Source organism: Macadamia integrifolia, chromosome 11, assembly GCF_013358625.1.
Source record: "Macadamia integrifolia cultivar HAES 741 chromosome 11, SCU_Mint_v3, whole genome shotgun sequence".
NCBI classification, from domain to species: domain Eukaryota; kingdom Viridiplantae; phylum Streptophyta; class Magnoliopsida; order Proteales; family Proteaceae; genus Macadamia; species Macadamia integrifolia.
The window spans coordinates 23,434,507-23,460,477 of NC_056567.1; the positions used below are offsets into that span (position 1 = coordinate 23,434,507).

The 25,971-nt window shown below is 37.8% G+C and overlaps 2 protein-coding genes across 6 annotated transcripts; both read left to right on the forward strand.

Moving 5' to 3' along the window:
* Positions 1 to 1,394: 1,394 nt before the first annotated feature.
* On the forward strand, positions 1,395 to 16,503 carry LOC122093652 (acyl-CoA-binding domain-containing protein 5). Of its 2 annotated transcripts, none has more exons than XM_042664015.1 (14): positions 1,395 to 1,585; positions 2,254 to 2,375; positions 2,522 to 2,599; positions 2,678 to 2,797; positions 2,943 to 3,009; positions 3,101 to 3,162; positions 3,376 to 3,515; positions 3,600 to 3,726; positions 6,246 to 6,360; positions 6,465 to 6,553; positions 11,727 to 11,810; positions 15,227 to 15,553; positions 15,633 to 15,692; positions 15,904 to 16,503. In XM_042664015.1, exons 2-14 carry the CDS (start codon positions 2,259 to 2,261, stop codon positions 16,084 to 16,086), a joined length of 1,569 nt encoding a protein of 522 aa, XP_042519949.1. In that variant the 5' UTR covers positions 1,395 to 1,585; positions 2,254 to 2,258; the 3' UTR covers positions 16,087 to 16,503. The 2 variants fall into 2 exon arrangements, with proteins under 2 accessions (XP_042519949.1, XP_042519950.1); XM_042664016.1 differs by lacking the exon at positions 1,395 to 1,585 and adding an exon at positions 1,698 to 1,719.
* Positions 16,504 to 23,678: 7,175 nt separating this feature from the next.
* LOC122093364 (formin-like protein 14) lies at positions 23,679 to 25,198 on the forward strand. 4 transcript variants are annotated; one of them, XM_042663696.1, is made up of 2 exons: positions 23,679 to 23,855; positions 24,132 to 25,198. In XM_042663696.1, the coding sequence occupies exons 1-2, from the start codon at positions 23,710 to 23,712 to the stop codon at positions 25,036 to 25,038; spliced, it is 1,053 nt and encodes a 350-aa protein (XP_042519630.1). In that variant the 5' UTR covers positions 23,679 to 23,709; the 3' UTR covers positions 25,039 to 25,198. The 4 variants fall into 4 exon arrangements, with proteins under 4 accessions (XP_042519630.1, XP_042519627.1, XP_042519629.1 ...); XM_042663693.1 differs by having other exon boundaries at positions 23,680 to 24,928; positions 24,998 to 25,198; XM_042663695.1 differs by having other exon boundaries at positions 23,680 to 24,859; positions 24,998 to 25,198.
* The last annotated feature ends 773 nt before the right edge of the window (positions 25,199 to 25,971 follow it).

A 25,971-nucleotide genomic window follows, 5' to 3' on the forward strand; every position in this document is an offset into this window, starting at 1 on the left:
CACAACCTTAATTTAAATAATCCCATTAGTATAGATGTATAGTTCAAAGGGTGGGATACCCTAGACCCACAAATGTTGAGATTGAGAAGCTGAGATGAAAAATATACGTTGAATAAATAGTGGGCCTAGATTCTTAAGATCATGGATGAAAGATTAAGGTGTTACCCAAAAAAGAAGGATGAAAGATTAAGACTGTCGATAATCAAGAATGCAGACCGAGTTAGAACTGATATGGGAGTTGCCCAAATTCATGATAAGTTCAGAGAATGTCGATTAAGATGGTTTGGGTGTATCCAAAGGAGACCTTTGGATGCCCCCAATACAAAAGAGTTATTAGATTCAAAAAGATGGAACTAGAAGGAAAACATAAATGACCATTGATGGGTTGGTAAAGAAAAGTGCAAAAGACAAGCTTTCACCCTATATGACATCTGATAAAACTACTTGAGAGGCAAAGATTCGGGTTGCTGATTATTTGTAAATGAGATGTCTAGATTTTTTTCCCCCTCCCCCTTATACCAAATTCATGTAACTGACCATTTAATTGGGATAAGACTGAACTCTTGTTGCTGTTGTAATCAAGAATGCAGACCGAAGGGTATTGTTGAATTGTAATTTGATCAAATGAAAGAAATAGGTGTGGGGTAACCCAAAAAAAAAACTAATGAGGACTGTGAAACTTGGAACCATCTATCACATCAATGATGGATCAAGATTTTAAAACCTGAACCGTCTCAAGTCTCAATCATAGTTAGCAAATTTGGATTCGGGAATTATTCGGGCGGAGAATTATTCGGAATAATTCGATTGATTAATTTAAGGATTCGGTCAAAAAAGCGGTCAAAAAAGCTTATTGGTTTTTTTTTTTTTTTTTTAATTGTTTTTTATTATTATTTTTTGTTTTTTTTTTTAAAATAATGTTTAAGTGGACCGAATAATTCGGTTTAATTCGGATTCGGTCCGAATTATTCGCGTTTTATATTCACTTTTGAAAAAATCGCGAATTTTACCGAATTTTATTTTTAATTCTGACTCGGTCTGAATTTTTGATAAAATTCGAAAAAATTTGGTTCGACCGAATAATTCGGCCGAATTGATAACACTGGTCTCAACCGCTACTAATCAAGATTGGACAGATTTACCCTTGTTTTTTTTTAAATTCTTCTTTCAAACCATTTTACCTTTACCTACAAGTAAGATTTACCCTTATTTGATCATATCGTTCAAAAAATTTCTGTTTAAAATCCGTAACATATGTTTATGTTTTTTTACCGTTCCGTTTTTGCTAACGATGGATTGAAATCGAATCTATTTCGGTCGACACCGATCCGAATCCCGTTTTAAAATTTTGTAACGGATGCACTGTAATTTGTGAAAACTTATCGAGACGGGGAAATCTAGAGGGAGAGCTTAAAGAAGTCAGAAGACGAAGCAAAATAAACCGCCGAAGACTTGAGGACGGTTGGACTAGCCGACGATCGTGGCGGACATTTTGGTTTCTTTTGTCCGTCCCACGACACGAATTGGAGTCGGGAAGTAAGTAGAGAGGGAAATTCCTCCTGAGTACGCAGATCTGTTTTTTCTGGTAAGAATTATCGATATTGACTGCCATTTATGATGGATTTTCTTCCATTTCCCCCTCTTTTTATGAGATCTGACGCCTTTGATCTTCAATCTTTATAGTTCTTAGTTTGCCTTCTCTTTTGGAGATCTTGAATCGTAAGTAAGACTTTGATTTTCGCACATTGTAATGCGAAACCAGCTTTTGTTTAGTTCTTCTTGCAACGTAGGGATCATGAGATAGGTTTCTTATTTCAAGAGTAGTATAGGTTTTGGAAATGTGGTTGGAATTCTGAATTATAGGTAGGACAATCTGGAAAAAGTTAAAATCTTGATAAATATGAGTTTGGCCTGAGAAAAGTACTGGAATTAGTGCCTTCTTTGCCCTCGAATTGAGTTTATTTAACCAAACTCTCTGTTCTCTGCATAAGTGAACTGTATTCTCTCAATGTCTGTCCTTACCCATTTCAGCGAAGGTAGTAACTATAGGTAGTTTAATCATGTTCTGTGAGGATCACGATCTGAAAGAAGCATTTTTTTTTTTTGGTCTTGTGCTGTGCGTCGTTCCGCTTTTGCGTTTTTTTTACCCTCTGAATTTGGTGTTTTAATCTCCACGATTCTTGCTAGTCTTTCACTATTCATAATTGAACCTTGTGAACTAATGAATTTTGAACCGCAATGACACTCAAACAGCTGTTATGGGAACTGAAGAGTTGAAAAGCGACTTAGATTCCAATCGTTGGCCTTCGGATATGGCCTATGACCAGTGGATAGCACTTCCTATATCTGGGTCACGCCCAGCAGCTCGCTACAAGGTAAAATCTAGTTCCGGATCTTATCTATGAGTTTGTAGTAATAGTAATTCAATTGGGACCATAAATTGGCATTGAATTGTTGAACTTCACTTTTCTCTTTCTAATATGCCTATTTGCTGACTACATTGATTGCTTCACTATTGTAGCATTCGGCAATAGTGGCCAATGAGAGGCTGTATATTGCTGGGGGAAGTCGTAATGGTCGACACCTCTCTGATATTCAGGTAAAGACGGACCTTTTCATTTCTATACATTATTATTGTATATATTAGTACATTCCATTAATGTAAGTTGTGTTGCAGGTTTTTGATCTTAGAACTTTGGTATGGACTGCATTAAAACTTCATATGGATCCAAATCTTGATAATCTGGAAGACAGTAGATCACAAGCGATCCTGCCTGCTACCTCTGGACACAGTCTGGTAAAGATTTGGATGTATGAATGTTCCATATTTACATCTATATCCTGTGATTTGATTCCTCATTCCTTTCCATTTATCTATCAGCTCTAGGTCTTTTCTCATGACTGTGAAGTCAATTAATATTGCTTTTGATTGCTTTTGACAGGTGAAGTGGGAAAACAAACTTCTTGTTGTCGCTGGGCATTCAAAGGAATCTTCAGACTATGTAACAGGTTTGTTTATTCAAGAGCTGTTTGTTGTACTGTAACAAAAATTCTCTGATCTCTTTATGTGCTTGTTATCGTGTACTTGTGTTTCTTGTAGTTTGGTCAATTGATCTGGAAACCCACCAATGCTCTATTGTGAAGACATCTGGAAAAGTCCCGGTAATTTCTTTGACAGTTTATTTTTTACCTCCATATTTAGCTGTTGAATCTGCTTAAAACTTTTTTTCTTTTCCTTTCAATTCATCCTTGTTTAGTGACTGGGGGAATTATCACTCCAATCTAAGCTTCATAGTCACCCCTGTTTCTACTCATAAGGAGTTGTTCATCTATTTTTATTATCGGAAATAAACGTCATGGGCATGTGCTTTTCAGAGATCTCGTGGAGGGCAGTCTGTATCACTGTCTGGCTTTAGATTGATAATGTTTGGCGGAGAGGACACCAGCAGGAAGTTGCTGAATGATATCCATATTCTTGATCTGGAGACAATGACATGGGATTATGTAGAAGCAATGTATGTATTTACTTCTTTATGTTTTTGACATTCAGTGTATGTGCTCTCAGGAAAGTTGTAGATCCCTTTCTTGTGTTTTCATAGGAAGACACCTCCTGCACCAAGATTTGATCACACAGCTGCACTGCATGCAGAACGCTACCTTCTAATTTTTGGTGGCTGTTCTCATTCAACCTGCTTCAATGATCTCCATGTGCTGGATTTGCAGACTGTAAGCATTCAAAATTTGTAGCAATGGATTTCGGTAGCATTAGAAGTGTCACTAATAGCGACTTCATAAAAAATTTCAATTTGTAAAGTTGGGAAATGGATTGACTGTTGTTCTGATTTGTAAAAGTGTTTCTTTACTAGATCAATGGAACAGGTAAGTCTGATTATAATTGCCTGAACATTTGTTAGCAAGTTAGTATTGCCTCCCGCTTTTGATTTCTGAATATACTAGATATCATATTCCCGTTGCTGGGTCAGGTTTTGAATCTAGGTTGCCTGAGTTTGTTTTGGGGCATTCAAATAACCCCTTCTATGAGATGTTAACGATCTACATCCTATAAATGGTATATTAGCATCAACAACTTCTTGGTGAGCTAGTTATTTTTGGAAAAGAGTATTAAAGGAGTTATGAAACTACCAAATAGTTTGAGAAGAAAAATGATGAATTTTCTTGAGACGTTATACACTGTATGGAAACTGGAATTACAATCTACATAGGTCTAAGGACTGTGGATTGAGTCGATTGGACAAAATTGTTGAATGAAGATTTGCATATTAACCAACATGATGAATAATTGAAGGGAGAGGGTTAGGAACGCCGTTTCCGTAGGCTAGTGGCACACACCAATCAAGGCCTGACACTGGAGGGCAGGGGGTCTTTTCCAAAGAGCGAGGAGAGAGGTGACACATGCTGGGAACCCTGGTGGTGTGCCCAGCCTTTTACCATAATTGAATATAGATAATTATGACATTATATTGGATGGATATGGATTCAACCTGATTATAAATAGATGTCATGTCAACATCCCTATTCAGTTACATGGTTCAGACTGTATTCAAATCAGAATCAGATCCAAATCGCACACCCCCCCCCCCCCCCCCAAAAAAAAAAAAAAAAAAAGAAGCATCCAAATCATTCCCCATTCTATTCACAGCCCTTGTTGTAATTATTTTGTTGTCATCCCTGGTCAGGAGCATGAGGAATGTGATCCATCAATAAAGCTTAACCCAACTATTTGGGGTTGCCTACAGGAATCTTTTCATTTCTTTCTCATTTTTTGTTTTTTCTTGAACTTTTATTTCATGGTTGCACCTTTCTTTTTAAAACATTTCACCATAAACAAAAATTATTAATCAGAATATCTGTTCTATCTCGACCTAGGACAAAAATGGAAGTCAAGCAAGCTTGAAACACCAGAGTAGCAGAATGTATACTATATAATGTAAAGTCTCTGCTTGTGAATAGTGATGCTTGGGAATTTCGTCTCTTTTACAGAACAAAGTTCTCTTGCTGCCTGTGTACATCAACACTACTTTATAGTATACCAGGTTTGATTTGTTCAACGGAGTGTACTGCAGGTTAATGCTCCGTAAGATAAACTTTATTAGCCTTAAGAATGAAGTTATTGTTGGCTTTTAACTCCGGAATCCTTGGTGAAACGTGTTAAAAGTCCAGGATTTACTGAGGCATATCTGCAGCTATATTGGGTAGATCTTTACATATATAGATTCATGAGGTTTTGCTTCCAATGGAAAATAAAATCACCTATTGAACCTAACTTGTAATTCCATCAGTTTTATGCATGACAGCTATTGCTTCCAAAATTTCCAATCGGCTTCTGACTTTTTCATCTTCAATTGCACATATTTATGAACATATGAAAATATTGAATCAATTCAAAGCTTTCATGGTCAGGGAACTAACCAAATAACTTGGAGAAGCAATGGACTGATTAAGGTTGTCCAAACACTTAGTACATAGTAGGTGGTAATAATGAAACAATCACAAATAGGACCGTTCTGTTGACAACACGAATGGCTGAATGTGAGCTTTTGTATGTTTTTTGGGCGAATATCCATGTAGTTTTCTTTTCCATTTCATGTTGTTAGTGTGTCGTGTGTTGCTGTGTACTGCGGGATAATGGGATAATATTGAGTTATAGACTTATAGTTTGCTTTTAGTTATTTACCTTTATTGTAATTAGACTTAGAATTGTTTAATTGCTTTCTATTGCAATTAGACTTAGATGCTTAGTAGGTTTCCTACTAAGAGTCGGTTGCTTGATTAATACAAGGGAGTGGCTGTCCACGATAGAGGCATTACATTCCATTCCAATCGTGTTCACTGTCTCTCTACTTCTCCATCTCCATTCTTCTCTTCCTCTTCACAGTTTCTGGTTGTTGAGGTTTTGTCATACGTCAATGTGGATATGATAAGTGTGTTGAAAAGTCCGGGCAGCCTAGTTCAGAAAGTAATACTAGATTGGGTGTTTTTCCAGTATTATGCTTAGCAAAAGGTGCACTCCACGAGATTCAAGCAGTTGTAGCAAAACCAGCCATTCAGTCTTTTTTTTGCAGAGCTGCCTTTAACCCATCACCTGAATGCCATGGCTGGAAAGGGAATTTGTAAACATATCCTCAATCATAGAAACACCCAATCTATTATACTGTATTACTTCGTATTTTTGGTTTGTCAGTTTTGCATCATTGTGTGACATGATGAGACATCTTTACATGCAGTTGGAATGGTCTCAACCACAAATTCAGGGTGACTTGGTGACTCCAAGGGCTGGTCATGCTGGTATCTCTGTGGACAACAACTGGTATATAGTTGGTGGTGGAGATAATAAAAGTGGTAGGCTGATAGTCATGACTATTAAGTTATATAATATGATTATATTCATATTTCTGCCCAGGTTTCTACTGTTCATGGATTTATGACTACATTTGTGTGTACAGGTGCATCGGAAACACTTGTGCTAAATATGTCTAAGCTTGTGTGGTCAGTGTTGACACGAGTAAATGAACGTGATCCTCTTGCCAGCGAGGTTGTTTTCTTTTTCCTTACATGAGATTCTCCCTGCAGTTCTCTTGTCAAGTAGTATTGGGCTAAATTCTATGATTTGAGAGTTGGATCTTGTTTTAGAAAGTTGAAGACCATAGAAGTGTGTAGATTTTGTGACAACCTATCCAGTTAGAAGCTTTCATGATTGCCCACTTTCTATCTAAATCAGAACCTTTTACACTTGTGAGCAGCGCGGAGATAGCCTTGAGATTTTGATTTGCTTCTATTCCAATGGTTTCTTATTTAGACAACCATTAAGAAAAAAAGGCAAAGGGTTGTGCATGGGAGGTTTTATCACTTTTCTTCTAACGGAGCCTAGAGAGAGAGAGAGACTGGACTCACTTTTTGTTGGTTGCATGCTTTGATTGTTCACAGCCATATTTCTGGTTTGGGTTGGGACACTGTTCTCCCTAGGATTGTATATGGCTTTTGAACTATGTCATGATGAGAAGACTTAACGATGACTACTCCCGAATTAGGGAAACTCCAGTGGGAGAATAGCTCAGCCATTGCAGGAAATAAGAACTACAATCAGAAAAAAAATAGAGAATTTAATAACTTGAGCAGAGCAGTTCTGGTGGGTTTGTAATTGTAATCGAAGGGTCAGTCCAACCACTAGAGAAGGCCTATGAAGTTTGATTTAATTCTAACGATTGGATCCTGAGTTATAGAGTAATTCTACTGCAACTAGGAAACCCCAAAACTGCAGAATCGATGGAATATTTTAAGGATTTGAAACGGAGCTCAGTTAAGGATTGATTTCAGAGTGAAACAGTGAACTGAGAATTGATTCAACAAAGTTTAGGGTTTTGAAACATAAATTGAATCCGGAAACAAGAACACAAACCAAAATCGGAATACTGTAGAATCACAGGTAAACAGATCAGAAACTGGAACTCATCTAGAAAACAAACCTGAAATTGAAAGGTCTAGTAGAACAGTATAGCCACAGGAATAGATTATAGAATTCTGACCTGAAATTACTTGGATGATAGAGAATTAATAGAAAGAAGGATAGAAGAACAGATAGGATAATAGAAAAATGGAGCAGGAATACTCCTAACCTGTGGTTTTGGAATTCGACCAAAACCAGTGAAGAGAATCATCTCTTCAACTATGGAATCCACCAAGTTATGCCACTGATTCCACAACAGTAGGCACTCAATCCACAGAGCCAAAATTCAGAAACTGAATATCTTTATTTCATAAATTTGTGTTACTGAATTGCTAGCTGCCTCTCAAAATCTGACTCCTACATAATTAAAAATTGTCTAAATCAACTAATAATCAAACTAGCTACTTAATTGACCAATAAAAGACTTTAAACAACTATTCTAACTAGGATTCCAACTTAAACTAAATAAAGTGAATTCTGTATTCTAATCCTACCCTTATTTTAGGCCCGTTAAGTGGCCTATTACCATGAAAACCTATTGGACCATGATTCACACATATGTAACCCAGTCCAAGGTTTATTTTTACACATATGGAACTCGTCATGTTTTCAGAAACATCTCTACCTCGGTGTCTGACTACAAAGCCTATCTGATATCCAGCTAAGGCTCTAATTCGATAATCAATGTTACTCTAGTGGAGGAAGAGATAGCTGTTGCTATGGACCTTAATTCCCATATCTGCCAAGAGGAGGCTTCCTTAGGTAGAACCCCAGAGTCAAACGGCTTGAGATTGAGATTGTAAATTTGGTTGTTTCCACGGGTCCATGAAAGCTAGGTCCATGCTAATTCTATCACCAAGCTTCTGGCCAATGATGGGAACCCCCCCCCCCCCCCCCCCTTCAAAGGTTGTAGAGTTTGAGGCTGTGGACTACTTCCTGAAGATTTTCAGGCCTTATTCGTCTCCTCTTGAAGCGATCCCAGATAATCTTCTTCTTCTTGGCCCATTCTTAGCTATTCCTTCTGAGGAAGATATCTTCTCTGCTGTCCACTCTTATAAAGCCAACAAATTCCTCGGTTCGAATGGGTTCAATATGAAATTCTACCACTTCACATGGGACAGTATCAAAGTGGATCTCATTAAGGCCATCCAGAGCTTCTTCTTCAAGCTTGGTCAGATGAAGGAATCAATCACACTTTTCTCTGTCTCATCCCCCAAAAAGGTGATTCTTCCATGGGTGATTTCAGGCCTATCTCCTTTTGCAACTTGCTAAAGTCCTCGCTAACAGGCTCAAGTTGGTGGTCGATTCTCTGGTCAGTGACAAAGATTATGTGTTCATTCTGAGTTGGAGTATCTTAGGTAACATCCTTCTTTGTAATGACCTTTTTGAAGGTTTTGACAGGAAGAACCATCTCCCTGCTGCTCTCATGAAGATTGACATTCATTAAGCCTTTGGCTCCATGAGATTGGACTTCATAATCAGCATCTTGCTTAAGATGACCTTCTCCCCTCGTTTGTTAATTAGATATGGATCCACCATTGTATCTCCTCAGTCCACTTCTCAGTGCTAATCAATGGTAGTCTTGTTGGCTACTTTGCCTCTTCGGCTGGTATTTGCCAAGGATGCCCCCTTTCCCCCTACATCTTCAACTTAGCCCTTGAATTTATTTTGGGAAACATCCAATCCAAAATGGACTGGAAGCTTATTTCTCCTTTGCCGGAACATAAAGCCCTTCGAATCTCTAATGTTGCCTTTGTTGATGACCTTATAATCTTCTCTAAGCCTACCTCCCATTGATTGATGCGATCATAGATTGCTTGAGTATTTTCTAAGACACCTTTGGTCTTCGTATCAACTTCTATAAATCTCTTATGCCCATTGCTGGTGTTCCTGAGACTATCAAACTTTCTTTGAAGGAGAGCATCGAGTTTTCCTTAGGCCGCCTCCCAGTCAAGTATCTTGGCCTGCCTTTATCTCCTCCAGGTTGACGGCTCACCATTGTTCTCCTATTTTAGATCTTTTACACAAGAGGCTCTAACTCTGGAAGGGCAAGTTTCTCTCCTATGTCGGTCGCCTCGAGTTGATCAGATTTGTGCTTCGGTCTTCTTACATTTACTGGCTTGGTATTTTTGGGCTGCCCCAATCTTGCAATCAAGGAGATTGAGTCCCTTATGTGTACCGTCCTTTGGAAAGGGTCTAACCATGCCAACTTCCTTCACCATCAGCTAGGCTTTTGTTTACCTTCTCAAAGAGGAAGGGGCCTCAGTTTGAGAAGAATAAAAGATGTAACGTCTTTGGTCTTCTCAAGTTGTTTTGAAGGTTTGCTGCCAAGAAAAAACATCTGAGTTGATTGAGTATACTCTTGACAAAGTCCACTCTTGATTTCTTCGTCATGAGTCCATTTGGACTGTCCCTGCTTCATCTGATTCCTCCTGGGTCTGGAGAAAGATCTTGAAATTCAGGCCTCTTGCTTCTGGGGCTATTTGATCCCTGATTGATGACGATGCTTCCACTCAACTCTGGTTGGATAATCAGTACCCCTTGGGAATTCTCATTCACTCAGTCGGAGACGAAGCTAGATACAACTTGGGGTTCAAGAGACTGGCCATGGTCCCGAATGACCTCCTTCACGATGGGTGGGCCCTTGTGCCTTCCTTTTTTCCCCCTCTATTAGCTGTCTAGGACCATCTGCAGAAGAACCAGAGGCAATGGAGATTTGGTTGTTTGGTCCCCCTCATCTTTGGGGTTGTTTAGCTCCAAGTTCACTTGGGACCTCATTAGGGCTCGAAGGCCCATCATGCCTTGGTGCGAGCTGGTCTGGTTTAAGAGATCCGTTCCTCGCCACGGGTTCACTGCTTGGTGTGCTCTTTACCACTGCCTCCCTACGAAATCGTTATTTATTCAGAGGTAGATTCTAGCTTCTCCAAATTGCTACCTTCGTTGGAACTCTGGAAGACGTGGATCATTTCTTCTTCGCTTGTCCCTTATCTTCTTCAATTTGGAAAGGCCTTTTAGCCAATGCTGGCCTCGAGGAAAGAATCTTACCTTTTGATGGAGAATGGATTTGGGTCGACATGACATTTGGTGGTGGCTTCTGTTGTGACTATGTGGGTAAGCTTGCCTTTGGTGCTGCTATTTACCATATTTGGTGGGAGCGTAACCTCATGTGATGGACCACAACTCTAGATCCTTCCAGAAGATTTATCTTCCATTGCTTTCGATATTAGTTGCAAATTCTCTTCTACCTCCTTGTGGTTCATTGATTCCCCTTGAAATAGATCAATTGTAGATTCTTGAGTCTCCCCATTGATCTGTCTCCTCCCCATGCATCCTCTATTTGAGAGCTGGGTTTTGCTTTTATTGTTTTTGTTTTCTCCTTTTTCCTTGGTAGTCCTTGTATTTCTTTTTCTTTGGTAATGAATTATTTATTCACCCAAAGACACACTGCTTTAATGGAGAAGGGGTTGGTGGCTGTCATTAACTGTTTCTTCAATAACAAGGGTTTGCCAGGAATGTGCACTAGGCTGCTTACTGTAGGTTTCTGAGTTTTCTGTTGATGCCTGGCCACACCTTCTCTATCGACATCAACTTGGCAGTTTGGAACCCATCCCCACTAATCTGTTTGGAATTCCGATATGACTTTTTCTATCTGCATTTCAAGGAAAGACAACAATAGAAAAAATTGAGGAAAAATAGTAAAAAAAAATTACGCTACCAAATTCCTCCACAGATTTTTTGTTGTGTATTTTGGTAATACTAATCTTTGACTTGGGTAAGTCGATGGTCCAAAAGTTTGGCAAGATAATGTAGTAAAGGATCTTTCCATTTTAGGTTATGTGGTAATTTCCTTTCCCTTCCCCACAACCCCCCCCCCCCCCAAAAAAAAAAAAAAAAAAAAAAAAAAAAATAAAAAATAAAAAATAAAATAAAATAAAAATAAAATAAAATAAAAAGAAGAGAAAATGCCTGCATGAGGAAGACCCTGCTATTTAGTTATTCTAACCCTGTTTGCCGTCTTATCATTGTTATTTCAAACTGCAATGGTTTTGAGCACAGCAAATGAGGAAGATCCCTGCTAGATGAACTCCAATTTCTGTGTATAAATTAAAATCCTTATCCCTCATGTGGTTGATTGCATTGTTTGCTACATTAACCTTCAGTTTGCCATATCTATGCTTTTGAATATTTGCTTACATATTTAAATATGTACATTCATATACAACACATACAAACAAACTTTGTAATTTTGGTTTTTTCACAGGGTCTCAGTCTTTGTTCCGCATTAGTGGATGGAGAGAATTATCTAATTGCCTTTGGAGGCTACAATGGGAAGTATAACAATGAGGTTTGTAGTATATACAGTAGTTGTGCTCTCGACTGTAGTTTATGAATTTGTTAAAAGAAAAAAACAAATTTGTGAGATACGTACTGGATAAACTCTGGAACTATTAGAATCATTTAATTTTTTAGTGACTGTTTTTATGCTCTTGGTTCTTTTTCTGCTTGTTTACTGCTGGTAATAAATATTTGTTGCATGATCCACGATATACATGGAAGTCTCCAACCTTGAAATCATATAGTTGGCTAGCAAAAGTACTTTGCTTTTCTGACAATGTGGAGACTTGGGGTTCATTTAAACATTACAACCTTGATCCACGATATACATGGAAGTCTCCAACCTTGAAATCATATAGCTGGCTAGCAAAATTACTTTGCTTTTCTGACAATGTCAAGACTCGGGGTTCATTTAAACATGACAACCTTGTTTGGCTTGCTGATAAGATATGAATTAGATTTGCACATGAATACTCAAATTACATGATTCCATGAAGTTATTTGACCATGTTATGGAAGTATAGTGATTCTTTCTTCCCCATGCAGTCTCATTGTTGGGTGTTGGCTGTCTTGGTATCACCATTGTTTCAGATGGCATGCTTATTGATGCGTTTATCTAACCTGTTAGGACAGATTTAGGAAACTAAACCACGGAGAGGACTGTGCAGTGATATCCATTAGGTAAAAGAGGTCAGAATAGGAAGATGATTAATAACTCAAGATCCAAGTTCTTGATTTAGACCAAAAGCTGGTCGACTGTAGATTATTTCCTGCTGACCTTTCAAAACCCAAATGGTTGGATCAGGAATAACAGAGGTGAGGTTAACAGAAAATAGAAACTAGGAGGAAACACAAAATAGTAAGGTAGAGAAACTGCAATACTCCAGATTTGCCAGTTTGATGTACTCCCAATTCTGGTTGATTGGAGTCTCTCTAGGATGAAGTGTCTTCAATGTTTAAGCCCAATCGAAAGGTTAGATTTGTGGTTATAGCAGGGCTGTTCTGGAACCTAACTAAGGGAGAAGCTGGAATCGCAGGGTGCTGTAACAAGGCAGGAACCGAAAGACCATATTTATAATTCAACAGGAACCTCTCACGCAAGCTTCGCAGTTGCTGGAACTGAAGAAGGTAAAATAAGAAGATGTAGAAGAGAGAAAGGGATAAGGTCAGGGCTTCCCACACTGGCCTGCGGCAGGCTTCAACACCCACCAACCAAGGAATCACCACCTTGGGTTGCCACTGCTTTACCACAGGATCTGTTGCCTCTCGAAGAAGTATATTTTCCCAAAATCAATCGGGCTGCTGTTACGTCTCTTTATTTATAATAAGTCATAGCTACATTAAAAACTAGGGAACTCTCTAATTTTCTGGGAGATCCTTAACATCTAGGGAACTATGAAATTTTAGTAATTATCTACGAAATAGGAAATCTCAAAACAGGAAACTAGTGAGTAGTACATTGCTTACTGTTAATGTATACATTGACACTGCCATTCTGTAACAGTTTGAGCTTTTAGGTGAAGAGGTAGTGAGTGTGGTATCAAGCAGGGAGGTTGAGTGTTGGACTCGTGGGAAGTACAAATATCAGGTGAGGGCTGACAATTCTTCTCCCTCAGTGCCGAGCAAAGAAATCCCTCATGAGCTCCATGTGCAAGGACCAGAATGGGATCTTGGCCTGCACTTGCAGGGGAATGTTAATGTATACATTGAAACTGCCCTTCCCTAATAGCTCAAGCTTTTAGATAAAGTGGTAGCGAACGTTTACTAACCAAGTAACTACTAATTTATAATAGAGACAATTACTAAAATAAATAGAAGCTTTCTAAAGTAGCTTTCATAAGCCTGTAAGGATCTTCCCACAACAACAATGCTTCAAACCAGGGTCCACACATGCAAAGGACGTGTTTGGTCGATACCAGGCTCTGTCGACGACCAAGAACCAGAACCAGCAGAACCGTGGATGATTCAAGTGGCCTGGTTCTTCTCTTTTTTCCTCCTACTGGTGGTGTACTTCTTCCCCCTTGCTGAGAACTGCACCTCTTATATAATTTTCTCTGATGATTTCTACATTCCTTGACCATCCCAACTTGGTTCTAGAGGCTGACTCCCAAGTCCCAGGGCAGTTGCACAATGTTTATGACCGTAAATCCCATAGTATCTACAAACCTTCTCCTGAAAATGCTTTTCAGAACATTATGTATGACATTGAGTGCTGAAACAAATATTCTTTACCAGCAAGAAATGAGGAGTCCTCAGTTCTCATGCTGATGACTGCACATTTATTTATCTTCATATGACAATGGAGGGTTTTTTTTTGGGTAGAAATATGACAATGTAAGTTGAGCACTATATTTCAATCACTAATAAATTTAATGTACCTTGGTATGGTCAGCACAGAAGTAGCAATAAGCTTGGCATCCTAGCCACACAATGGAAATCTTGTTCAAGATGCAGCAACTGTTGTTTTACCTGTAACTCATAAAGCCTTTCCGTCGAGTGCAAAGGCGTAATCTTTGCATACTTTAAATCTTTTTTTTTTTTGGTAAATACCTTGAAGCTTTGCATATAACATTTATTGAATCTAAGGATGGACAAGATCTGAAACACAATTTCTGCGTCATTTCTAACTTCTAATGATCAAAGAATCTATTGATTCAACATCGGAACATGCTTGATGCTTGCATACTTCTGGAAGAGCTGAAGTGTTATTCAGATGAGGATCAATCAGTTCCAAAGATCACAGCATAGATGAAAGGATTGTTAGACTTGTAGCTCTGTTTTTGCTTCTAGGTACAAACTTTTGTGCAAAAGTTCTGCACATGAAATATTGAGTCATGAAGAGTCTTCCAACACTTCATGCTTCCTTATTCTTTTGCCTTCCTCAACTTTTTACTCGGAGGACCTTTTCCTTTCTAGGGGATTGTAAATTTGGGCATGGGACAGATATGATGTTGGATAGATTCAGGTATAATTTGGCACAATGAATGAAAACAGGGAGAAATTTGGCATATAAACTATGGGTGCATTTTTATCAACTACTTTTGTAAATTAATGATTTTCAAAAGACTTGTATATATCCTTAAATGTAAATAAAGAAAATTCGGAATAATCCTGAATAATGGGGACATTTTTGCGAATAATACAACCAACCCATATATATGCAAATTTTGTTGTATCTTCTTTAATTATGTTGAAAAAATTCCATTAGGTTTACATTTTTCAGAAGTTCGGTACATATGCGATTTTGCTATGTTTCAGGGCATCTTGCTTTGGTTCATCACTTGACACTTTTGTTGAATTTGGTTTTAGTAGATGGTTAGAATGATTTGAATTTAAAATATGTAGGATGTAACTGAAATACTCGCATTGTGATTAGTGATTTATTATCTTAGGTTATTCAGCTACATTGCCTTTTACTGTGATTAGGTATTTGTGCTGAGACCCAAACCAAAAGACTCTGCACGCCCAAAGATTTTTCAGTCACCGGCAGCAGCTGCAGCTGCAGCTTCTGTTACTGCTGCATATGCTGTGGCCACCAAAACTGAAAAGAAGCCAAATTTCACGACTACAGAAGATTCAAATATTCAGGAAGTGCAAATAAAGAGCCCTCTACAGGACTTGACAGTGGAAATTAATTCAATTACAGCTGAGAAAAAGACACTGGAGTCATCACTCACAGAAGTGAAAACAGAAAATTCAAGGCTCAAAGGAGATCTAGAGGAAATGAACAATAACCTTTCTGAGTTATCAAAGGTACACTGGTTTGTGATAAATAAGGATTGCTAACGAGTGAATGCTTAACTTATCATTTTCTTCTACTATTTTTCATCAGGAACTCCATTCTGTCCAAAGTCAACTGAATTCTGAGAGATCAAGATGTTCCAAACTTGAGGTTTCTCTTTTTAGTCTTTTCCCTTTTCTGGTTACTTATTGTTTCTGAATTCCTCTTTTCCTTTCATGGATGAGCTGGGACTGAATCTGCAAATGACATGGTGACCATTGAGAATGGTCGTCCAACAATTGATACAGGATTGACCTCATCTAGAGCCTCATTGTTTTTAGATTTGTTTGGGTGGTTCTTGAATGTTGTGGCTTTGTTTCAGAATCAAATTGAAGTTCTACAAAAGATGCTGGAGTCACTGCAGTCTGTAGAGGATCAGGTACGTGTTCTTCAAAACCAAAAGTTTGCTTCAGACCGAGAGATGGAGCTCGCGTCTGCTCGGACCCACGAGAGGCAAAGTTCAGGTGGTATTTGGCAGTGGATTGCTGGTGATGCACGCAACTGATGACAATTCAGAGGCTAGATTCTTGAAATGAGAATAAAGCTGTAAGGGAACATCATGTAGCAAGAAGCATATTTAATCTCCTATAGCAAAATGACGGGAAGCTGAAACAGTGCCTATAATTAAGAAAAACTTGCTGTGGTTGAGTCTATTCAACTTCTTGTCCAGTAAGTATGGACTAGCCATCATGTTGCTGGAAGTCTGGAGACAATTGCCAGGGTAAACCATGACGGTACTTCTTGTGACATATTTGGGAGTGGGACATAAAGAGGTAACAAATACTTGTCATTAAAAAAACTGTTTTTTTTTTTTAATTGTTAATTATTTGTGAGTGAAAAGTCATGCGGATGGTCACATGGTGTCTGAACATTATTTGAAAGAAAAAAAAAATTCAATATAGTTTTTGTTCAGTTTTGCAAATTCTATGCGTTGTTCTATTCCATATGCTGGTGCCTTTGAAATTAATTGAAGTATAGAATCATTATTCCAAACGGTTTGCCAATATTTTCTTTCGGGTGCATCATGTTGTTGTTGTGACTAAAGTGGTGAGCGGAGAAGTTGTAACATTCTTCTGATTATTTGTCCCAAAAAAAAAAAACCTTCGTTTGATTGCCCTTTGTCTGATTTTTTGAAGTTCTTGAGTAAAGTTAAAACATGGGTTTATCATCTTGCATGCGTTACACATGTGAAAGGACAATATTGTACCCACAAGTGCTATAATTAAACGGAAAAAAATAAGTTTACTACTTTTTCACCAACTTGGTTATAACATATATTTTTTTTAATCACATGTATTTATTGTCATGCCCTGTTCACATAGAATCGGATCGGTGACCGGATTCCCTCTGAGTAACCCAAACCACCAAGATCATCTGATACAATAACCACAGCATAGTAAGCCACAAGTGATCAATGGAATACAATAATGTGTTACAGCGGAATTCTTGTCATAAATGATTAACTGGAATTTTCCATATACTCTTGATACCCAAATTGTTATATATAGTACAATTATATGTGGGTCCGTAGGCATGGTATTTGCACAAGAAATAACAATTTAAATATCGAGAGCACAAAAAAGAAATATACCAAAAGAATAAAAAAGGAGTATAATCAATAGAATCCATCATTGTTGCCCTACAACACAACCCTCACACGGATAGTCTTCACCGTGTTCAAGTTCTTCGGGGATCCACCAATCCCCCACTGTGGTTTCGTCAGTGGAACCCGGCATGGGTTCTTCTATAGAATATCTTGTAAAATCATCTAAAAAGGTGCGTACATGAGGGGTGAGCTCACTAGCTCATTAAATGAAAAAAAAGACGCACACAAGCAAATGCATTCGAATGATACTATATGCATGAGATTTATTTTAATTCTAGTCCACCTAAACAAATCATTCGAGGTCATAGGTAACGTACTACTCGCAAACAATGCACGTATGCCACGGGTTCAAGAAGCGTTCTCCATCCCATGATACGCCCATAAGGTTGTTCAAGAAGGCCCATCGTGAGCACTCAAAAAAGTAAATCGTGGCCAAACCATAACAGAAATTAAAAGCAGTAAGATTGGCCCTCTGAATATATCACTAATGTTTTCAATTGTCTTAATGATCAGCTGGGCGTACTAACCACCACGGCAGTTTGCGACCGATGCTTTCCCCCAGTGATAATCCAACACGTAAACCCCTGTTGGGAAGGATCGTAGTACGAGGGAATATGAAATCCTAACCACCTGCTCCTACATGAGATAGTACAACTGCATAGTTCTTTTGTGTCCCATTCCACGGTGAACCAATGCATTTGTTTTCAAGCTGACTACAGCATCTAATCTAGAAATTTCACACATGATCGGCAAGTCGGCATCATAAATATTACATGATATTCCATTTCAAGATTTCAACATATAACAATGTATATAGAATTTAAGATATACATGTTCAGTTCTAATGCATCACTTCATTCATCAATTATATGCATGAGTATGGCAATTGGAATGTCAATATAGTCCATGCATGCAAAGGATGCCAAAAACGTTTCAAAATTAAGAATCAAAGTCCTCTCCCCATTTACCTATTCTTGTTGAAGAATCAGCACTTGTGGTATAGGTAAGATCTGGAGTGAGAAGATGAGTTTTTCGAAACCTAGCACAGATAAAGGGTTTAGAAATACGTACAAATCGGGACCATAAACGACATAGGATATGGTCACTACGCATATAATAGTGTGAAGAAGATTTTCAGAGAGTTTGGTTTCAATCGGAGCTCATTTGGGCTATAGGTGGGTAGGAGAACCCACCTGTGAATTCTGCCTAAACCGACGGGTTATACAGGCGGGTCAGGAACCCATCGGTCTTACCCGTAGGTAGAACTAGAGGTACAGGAATGATTGGTAGGTCACGCCTGACCCACAGGTCTTACCCGTCGGTAGAACCAGAGGGGGCAGGTGTGACTGGTAGGTCTCACCGGTGGGTCAGGCACCCGTCGATCTTACCCGTCGATTCTCTCGAACTTTGCTGTTTTTCTCCTTTCTCCTATTCCAACTCTTGAAACCCCAACAAGGTGATTCCCATATCATTTCCCACACATTCTAAGCTTTATCTACTTGATTGTACCATCGATCTAAGACAACAACAATATTTGGGGGAGGAAATCGTACCTTTACTTGGAAAAACCCCAAATCTTGGAATCCTCTTCTCAAACTCAAATGCTACTTCAATAACCTCCTATCTTTGTTTCCTTCTTCAAATACTTCAAGGAAAATTGACCGTGGCTTCGTTAACCTCTAGATTCACACATACTCAAAGAGTTTCATCAAATTTTAAGGTTCATGGTGTTACTTACCTCAAAATGAAGAACTCAAGTCATCGGTCACTATTCCGGCAACAGAAAGGCAAGGTGCGGCTCCAGAATCAAAGGGGTGAGCCTCTTTCCCTTTCCTTCTCTTCTTCTTCATCTATTGTCCCTCTTCTTTACTCCCTTCACCAATCTTGCTAAAATTATAAATGGGAGAGAGAAAAGGGGGATTTAAGTGCTATTTATTCTTAGGATCATAAAGATCTTGTAGGGTCTGTTTGGTTTTGCCCATTCATGGACCAAAACACATTAATCTTTTTTTTCGGACGATGTAGCTGACATCATCGGGTATACAAGACCTCATTATGACGAGGATGTCGAAACACACATGCTCATCCAAGCCGGGCATGCTGAGGTCCACAATACCCCAACAAGTGGGTCACACTGGTGGGTCTCGCACCTACCAGTGACACCCACCAGTTGGCCAAACAAACCAATCTTGCTATATTTTGGAGGAAAATGGGGTCATAACATGTACTTCACTCTCGCCACGTGTTGTGGATTAAGTTCCTATCATTCAAATACGATAACTTACATTTCCTACTCATACATGGCCTTGTGATATGTGTAAGGGCACGGCTTAGGTGTGTGGATCATCTCAGGTATTGGCTCAATCTCATCCGGCCACACCGTATTCGACATCACTCTTACCGTTATGTACTACAAGGCACCGGCATCAACCTGTTTCAGTTCAGACCCTGCAAGACCAAACCGAAACAACCGATCAATAAACTGAGTTTAAAAAGTAGGGCTCTACATTTATCGTTAGGGGGAGGGTTCTGCATGCTGCTAGCGTGCAATTTAAGCCTGTGGTATTACAAAAAAATGTTGAAATAGAAGGGGTTATATATGACATTTTTACAGGGGGTTTGTTACAATAATCTAAGTCTTAAAAGGATGCTCGCATGCAATTTCAAATTTTTGCATGTGCAAATATTTATCCTTATTATTATTAGGGCAAGAAAATGTTATCTTACTGGCGCAAGTATATGCTAAGGCATGGGCTAATGGGAGGAAATGCAAGAGCATCTTCAACGCAAGGACAATACTATCTTTCCGCACCTGTTGTATCTAGGTGTATACACACAGGCGGGTAGCTTTTTTTCTTCCTTATTGGTAATAGTTATTGTTTTGCATCTTTTTGTTTGAAAAATATTTTTTTTAATAAAAGTTTTCCTCACGCCGGAGTGCTACATTGGGAAAAGGAGAGGGCTGGGTTACAAATTTTACAATAGGGGTTTTGGAGGAGGAGGAGGAGAGAGAGAGAGAGAAAGAGTTGTGGGGTCTTCTCTTTTTGTGAGAGGGCATGCCAACGAATCGACATTATTTTGTCGTGCAAATATTCCCCTCCCCCCAGACCTTGTTGAATGGCACTATATCGTAGATAGGTAGACCCAAGGTCTCCGGTCACACGTCAATTTCCAGCTCGAATGAAGCTGATCAAATGGTAAAATAAATTCTTGAAAATCCAAGTTCTCACGAGGGTGTATTCTAATGAATGGACGGCTAAAAAATAGAATATTATGTCGACATATATGTGAGAGTGTTTGATTGGTTTAGAGTCTTCTTTCTTATTTGACATGTGTTCAATCCAAATCATCCCTTAGACATTGAATTGTTGCATATTACACATAGCATAATTGTGTATTCATAAGATAACGTTTTGACCATGCTAGGAAAAAATTTCCATGTCTTTACATGTAAAGTTCAGTTGCATAGACATAATGGTGTGAGGCTCTGAGCGAAGCTAATAATATTCAAATGTTGTTGGAATTGAATGAGACCACACTTTTTATCAACACCATAGATTGATGTGTAAATTTTGCTATGGAAAAGACTCCTAAATTAGAAAGTAGACACCAAAAACTCTCCAGAATAACAAACACTTAACAAATAAATTTGAGTAATGAGAGAAATAAGAAAGAATAAATATGACTCTTAAGGAGAAAAAAGAGAGAAATGGGAGAAGAGAAGAAATCCCAAAGATGATGAAATTACAAAGTTATATAATATAGTTTATGAAAGGCCACATATCTTGTTAAGATCATGGTTTTAAGTATCTCCGATACCGATACGATACCCTCCGATACGTATCTTAAATTTAGCCGACCGATACGATACATGAAATTTTTAAAATCTTTTCGTATCGATATATATCCTACAATACATACCGATATGCATCAATACACCACCAATACACATCGATACGATACGATATGCCTCGATACGACTATGAAAATTATAAAATTGAGGTAAAATATACGTTTCGGTATGTATTGATACGTATCGGTGAGTATCGGTATGTATCGATCGGTACGTATCGGTATATATTGGCACGTATCGGTGAGTATCGGTGAGTATCGATACGTATCGGTGAGTATCGATATATATCGGTACGTATCGGTGAGTATCGATACGTATTGGTGAGTATCGGTCATATAATGGCCAAGATGGGTAATTTTTCAGAAAACACACGATTTTTTGAAGGGTTTTTGTTCCAAAGTTGCTATTAGCCATATTTCTCTCTAACTAAAGTGGAAATCAAGGTTGGGAACACGGATTTTACATTTATGGGACAACTACAAACCTTGAATTCTTAGTACGATACCCTCAATTTAGTGTTTATGCATAATATATGTTATCAATAGTTTTTTTTTAACAAATTCTTTATGCAAAAGTGTTTAAAAAAATGTTTCCTATCCATTTATGTGTGTATCTTTAACGTATCTTAGTGTATCTCCGATACGATACGATACTCTCCGATACGTTCTTAATTTTGGCCGACCGATATGGCGACCGATACCGATACTTTAATCCTTGGTTAAGATTAAGACATGCTTAAGGAGTGTTTGAATGACACCCCATAGGTGCATTTTAGAATTTTTTTTTTCTGTAAGAAGGTGTATTTAGAACTTGATACCTTTGTTTAATTGCCTCTAGTTTGTATTATTTCCAAGAATCTTTTAAGATAGGGGGTGCAAAAAGGTTTTAAAAAATAAGTTGAAAATGACATATCATTGTGTCATCAAAATGCATCAATGTCATGCACATTTTTGGTATGTATATGAAATAACACTTTTACCCCTCATTGGGAAAAAAAATTAAATGATATGCTAAAAAGGCAAAAAAGTAAGGTTCTAGATTATTTAATACATAAGGATGTTTCAATAAGAAAATTGCTTCTTTTTTATTTTTTTTTAGAAGAAATCCCTTCTTTAAAAAACTCTTTTTATGTCTTGAAGATGGGGAGTATATATTTGGATCTCATTTATTAATGAAGAGATAGAAGTATCAAGAACAATAGACCGTAATGTAGAAATATGGCATCAAGTTCTTATGTCTTGAAGAGGGGAAGTATGTACTCGGATCTCATATATTAATGAAGAGAGATGTATCAAGAAAAATATACCATAATATAGAAATACGATATCAAGTTTTTATATCATGAAGAGGGGGAGTATATACTCGGATCTCATATATCAATGAAGAGAGAGAAGTATCAAGAAAAATAAACATAATGTAGAAATACGTTATCAAAGAGGCCACAGAGACCAAGTATCCTGTATTGTATTTCCATATTCAATGCAATATAATACAGGATCCCTTGGCATATAAGCTCAATATAGAGCCTTAACTCTTGACTATGCGAGATATGATTTTGGTTGGTAAAATTTGTAAATTGAGCTCCAATTGTTGTAGAATTAGCAATTCGGATTCAGCATTTTAAAAATTATGAGATTGGATTTCTGGCACGAAAAATGTGGTGGGTTTTTCAAAAAAAATTGACTAGTTTACCTTTTTGGGATGGAAAAAGTATTGAGTAGATAGATATGAAATAGGCAAAAGAATTAAAATGGAAAGATTTGCAATGAGATAGGAAAAAAAAATGTTGACTAGTAAAATAAGAAAAAAAAAACTCTATCAAATTCCTTTCACATGAAGAGGAGAGAGATAGACAAATGGAAACACTGTCGTATGCCAGGTTTGTAGACAAGAATCATTTCTCTTAAATAATTAGGTACTATAATATTAGGAGTCTTTACCAACCAATATTATAGTGCTAGCCTGGGATCTCCTGTTCAATGGACCTTTGCAATAGTATGTTCGATAAGGTCAAGAATTTATACTGGAATCGACCTGATACAAAATAATACAAAGGATTTGTATTACAATTGGTATTGATATTGGTGGCAATCAATATTGATACTGATACCGTGAACTAAAACCTTGGTTAGAAAAGTAGACTTTAGGATAAAGATGGGGTGTGCTTGTTGAATGAAGATTTCCTCTGCTACTAGAAATAAGTTTTTACTGTTTTAGTAGATTATAGAGAAAAGATATTTTGTTCTTTTCTTTTTTGGTAGGAGAGAAAAGATATTCTCGATCTTCTTAAGATACTACTCACCAAACAAAATATAAAATGTAGATCTCATTAAGATATGATACCAAATATAACATACTTTGAATCGTTTATCAGTAAAGAGTGTGTGAGAAAGAAAACTATATAAAGGATGTTACTAGAAGGAAGTTTTTACTGTTTTAGTAGATTATAGAGAAAAGATATTCTGTTCTTTTCTTTTTTGGTAGGAGAGAAAAGATATTCTCGATCTTCTTAAGATACTACTCACCAAACAAAATATAAAATATAGATCTCATTAAGATATGATACCAAATATAACATACTTTGAATCTTTTATCAGTAAAGAGTGTGCGAGAAAGAAAACTATATAAAGGATGTTGCCCTATACTAGAAATTGTGGATATTACAAACAATGGAGGAGTCAAGATTGAGTTTGAGTTTGATAAACTTTTATCTATTGGTACCGTTGTTTCTTGCAAGTGTTCATGGATCTATAGGTTTTGAGACAAATGCTATAGAGCCTCGTCTTATGCAGACAAATCCATATATTCCAACAAGTTTTGGGCTTAAAGGTAGTGTTCCAAAAGACCCAAATCCTGCACAACCTCCTATAGATCTCGCATCAAGTTTTGGGCTTAAAAGGAGTGTTCCCAAAGGCCCAAATCCTGCACAACCACCAAAGGATCTCGTATCAAGTTTTGGACTTAAAAGAAGTGTTCCCAAATGCCCAAATCCTGCACAGCCACCTAAAGATCTTACATCAAGTTTTGGGCTTAAAAGGAGGGTTCCCAAAGGCCCAAATCTTGCACAACCACCAAAGGATCTTGTATCAAGTTTTGGGCTTAAAAGAAGTGTTCCCAAAGGCCCAAATCCTGCACAACCACCTAAAGATCTTGCATCAAGTTTTGGGCTTAAAAGGAGGGTTCCCAAAGGCCCAAATCCTGCACAGCCACCAAAGGATCTTGTATCAAGTTTTGGGCTTAAAAGGAGTGTTCCCAAAGGCCCAAATCCTGCACAGCCACCTAAGGATCTTGCATCAAGTTTTGGGCTTAAAAGGAGGGTTCCCAAAGGCCCAAATCCTGCACAGCCACCTAAGGATCTTGCATCAAGTTTTGGGCTTAAAAGAAGTGTTCCCAAAGGCCCAAATCCTGCACAACCACCTAAGGATCTTGCATCAAGTTTTGGGCTTAAAAGAAGTGTTCCCAAAGGCCCAAATCCTGCACAACCACCTAAGGATCTTGCATCAAGTTTTGGGCTTAAAAGAAGTGTTCCCAAAGGCCCAAATCCTGCACAACCACCTAAGGATCTTGCATCAAGTTTTGGGCTTAAAAGAAGTGTTCCCAAAGGCCCAAATCCTGCACAACCACCTAAGGATCTTGCATCAAGTTTTGGGCTTAAAAGAAGTGTTCCCAAAGGCCCAAATCCTGCACAACCACCTAAAGATCTTGCATCAAGTTTTGGGCTTAAAAGGAGGGTTCCCAAAGGCCCAAATCCTGCACAGCCACCAAAGGATCTTGTATCAAGTTTTGGGCTTAAAAGAAGTGTTCCCAAAGGCCCAAATCCTGCACAACCACCTAAGGATCTTGTATCAAGTTTTGGGCTTAAAAGGAGGGTTCCCAAAGGCCCAAATCCTGCACAACCACCTAAGGATCTTGCATCAAGTTTTGGGCTTAAAAGGAGGGTTCCCAAAGGCCCAAATCCTCGACAATCTCCTGGAGAGCCTCCTGTAACATTCAACTAAGATCAATATACTCTAACAAGGGTTAGAGTTCTCTGATGTCCAATTCATATATAAAATTATCTGTCTAATCTCACTAAGCATGTTCTTAGTGGTGATCTAAATAAAGGTGCATCTTGTTGTAACCAAAATGATGAATTGAGAAGTTCTAATCTTCTTTTAATTGCACCTGTGTCATTTTTAATTATTTAAAACCATACCGACTTGAATCAAATAAAAATAATTTTGGTGTCAAGAAAATAAATCTTATTCGGTATAGCGTGATTTGGATGGATATTCAAGGCAAATTGGATTTTTTCTTTTTTTGGGTGGAAGGCAAACGGTTCAGTACAAACCAAATTGTATTGAATTACTTATTCACTTTTACACCGTTTCTGAAACCTAATATAAGGCATACCAAAATATATTGAACCAAAGCAGTATGGTTTCAATATTGAAAATTTATTTGAATTCTTGGTATGGTAAGGTTTTGGTTTCTCCTTTCTATCTCCTGCATCAAATTACTAAAATCATACCGATTGATAGCCTTACCTGTAAGTCCCAATATCGAACTATTCACATCCGATGTGAAAGTATTACTTGTGCTTTCAACGTGAAACCCCAACAGGTTGAACATGAACTATTAATCTGTAAACAATATGGGAATCAGTGTTCCCAACCACTCCAGCTTCATTATCAAAATGAACTATCTAGTCTTGAAAAATCCATTACTCAAAATTGGATTATTAATTTTTTTTAATAAAAAAAGAAAATAATATTTTGTAAGATAAATCGTCTGATATCACATCATCACCACCCTGAAGGTTTGAATGCCTAACTATATCACACATACTACATCCCATTGACACTTCATCATAGGAGTTAAAATTGGATTTGGTTTTACCAAACTACCTACTCAATTTTTATTTTTTTTCTAGTAGGAAAACAACAAGAATT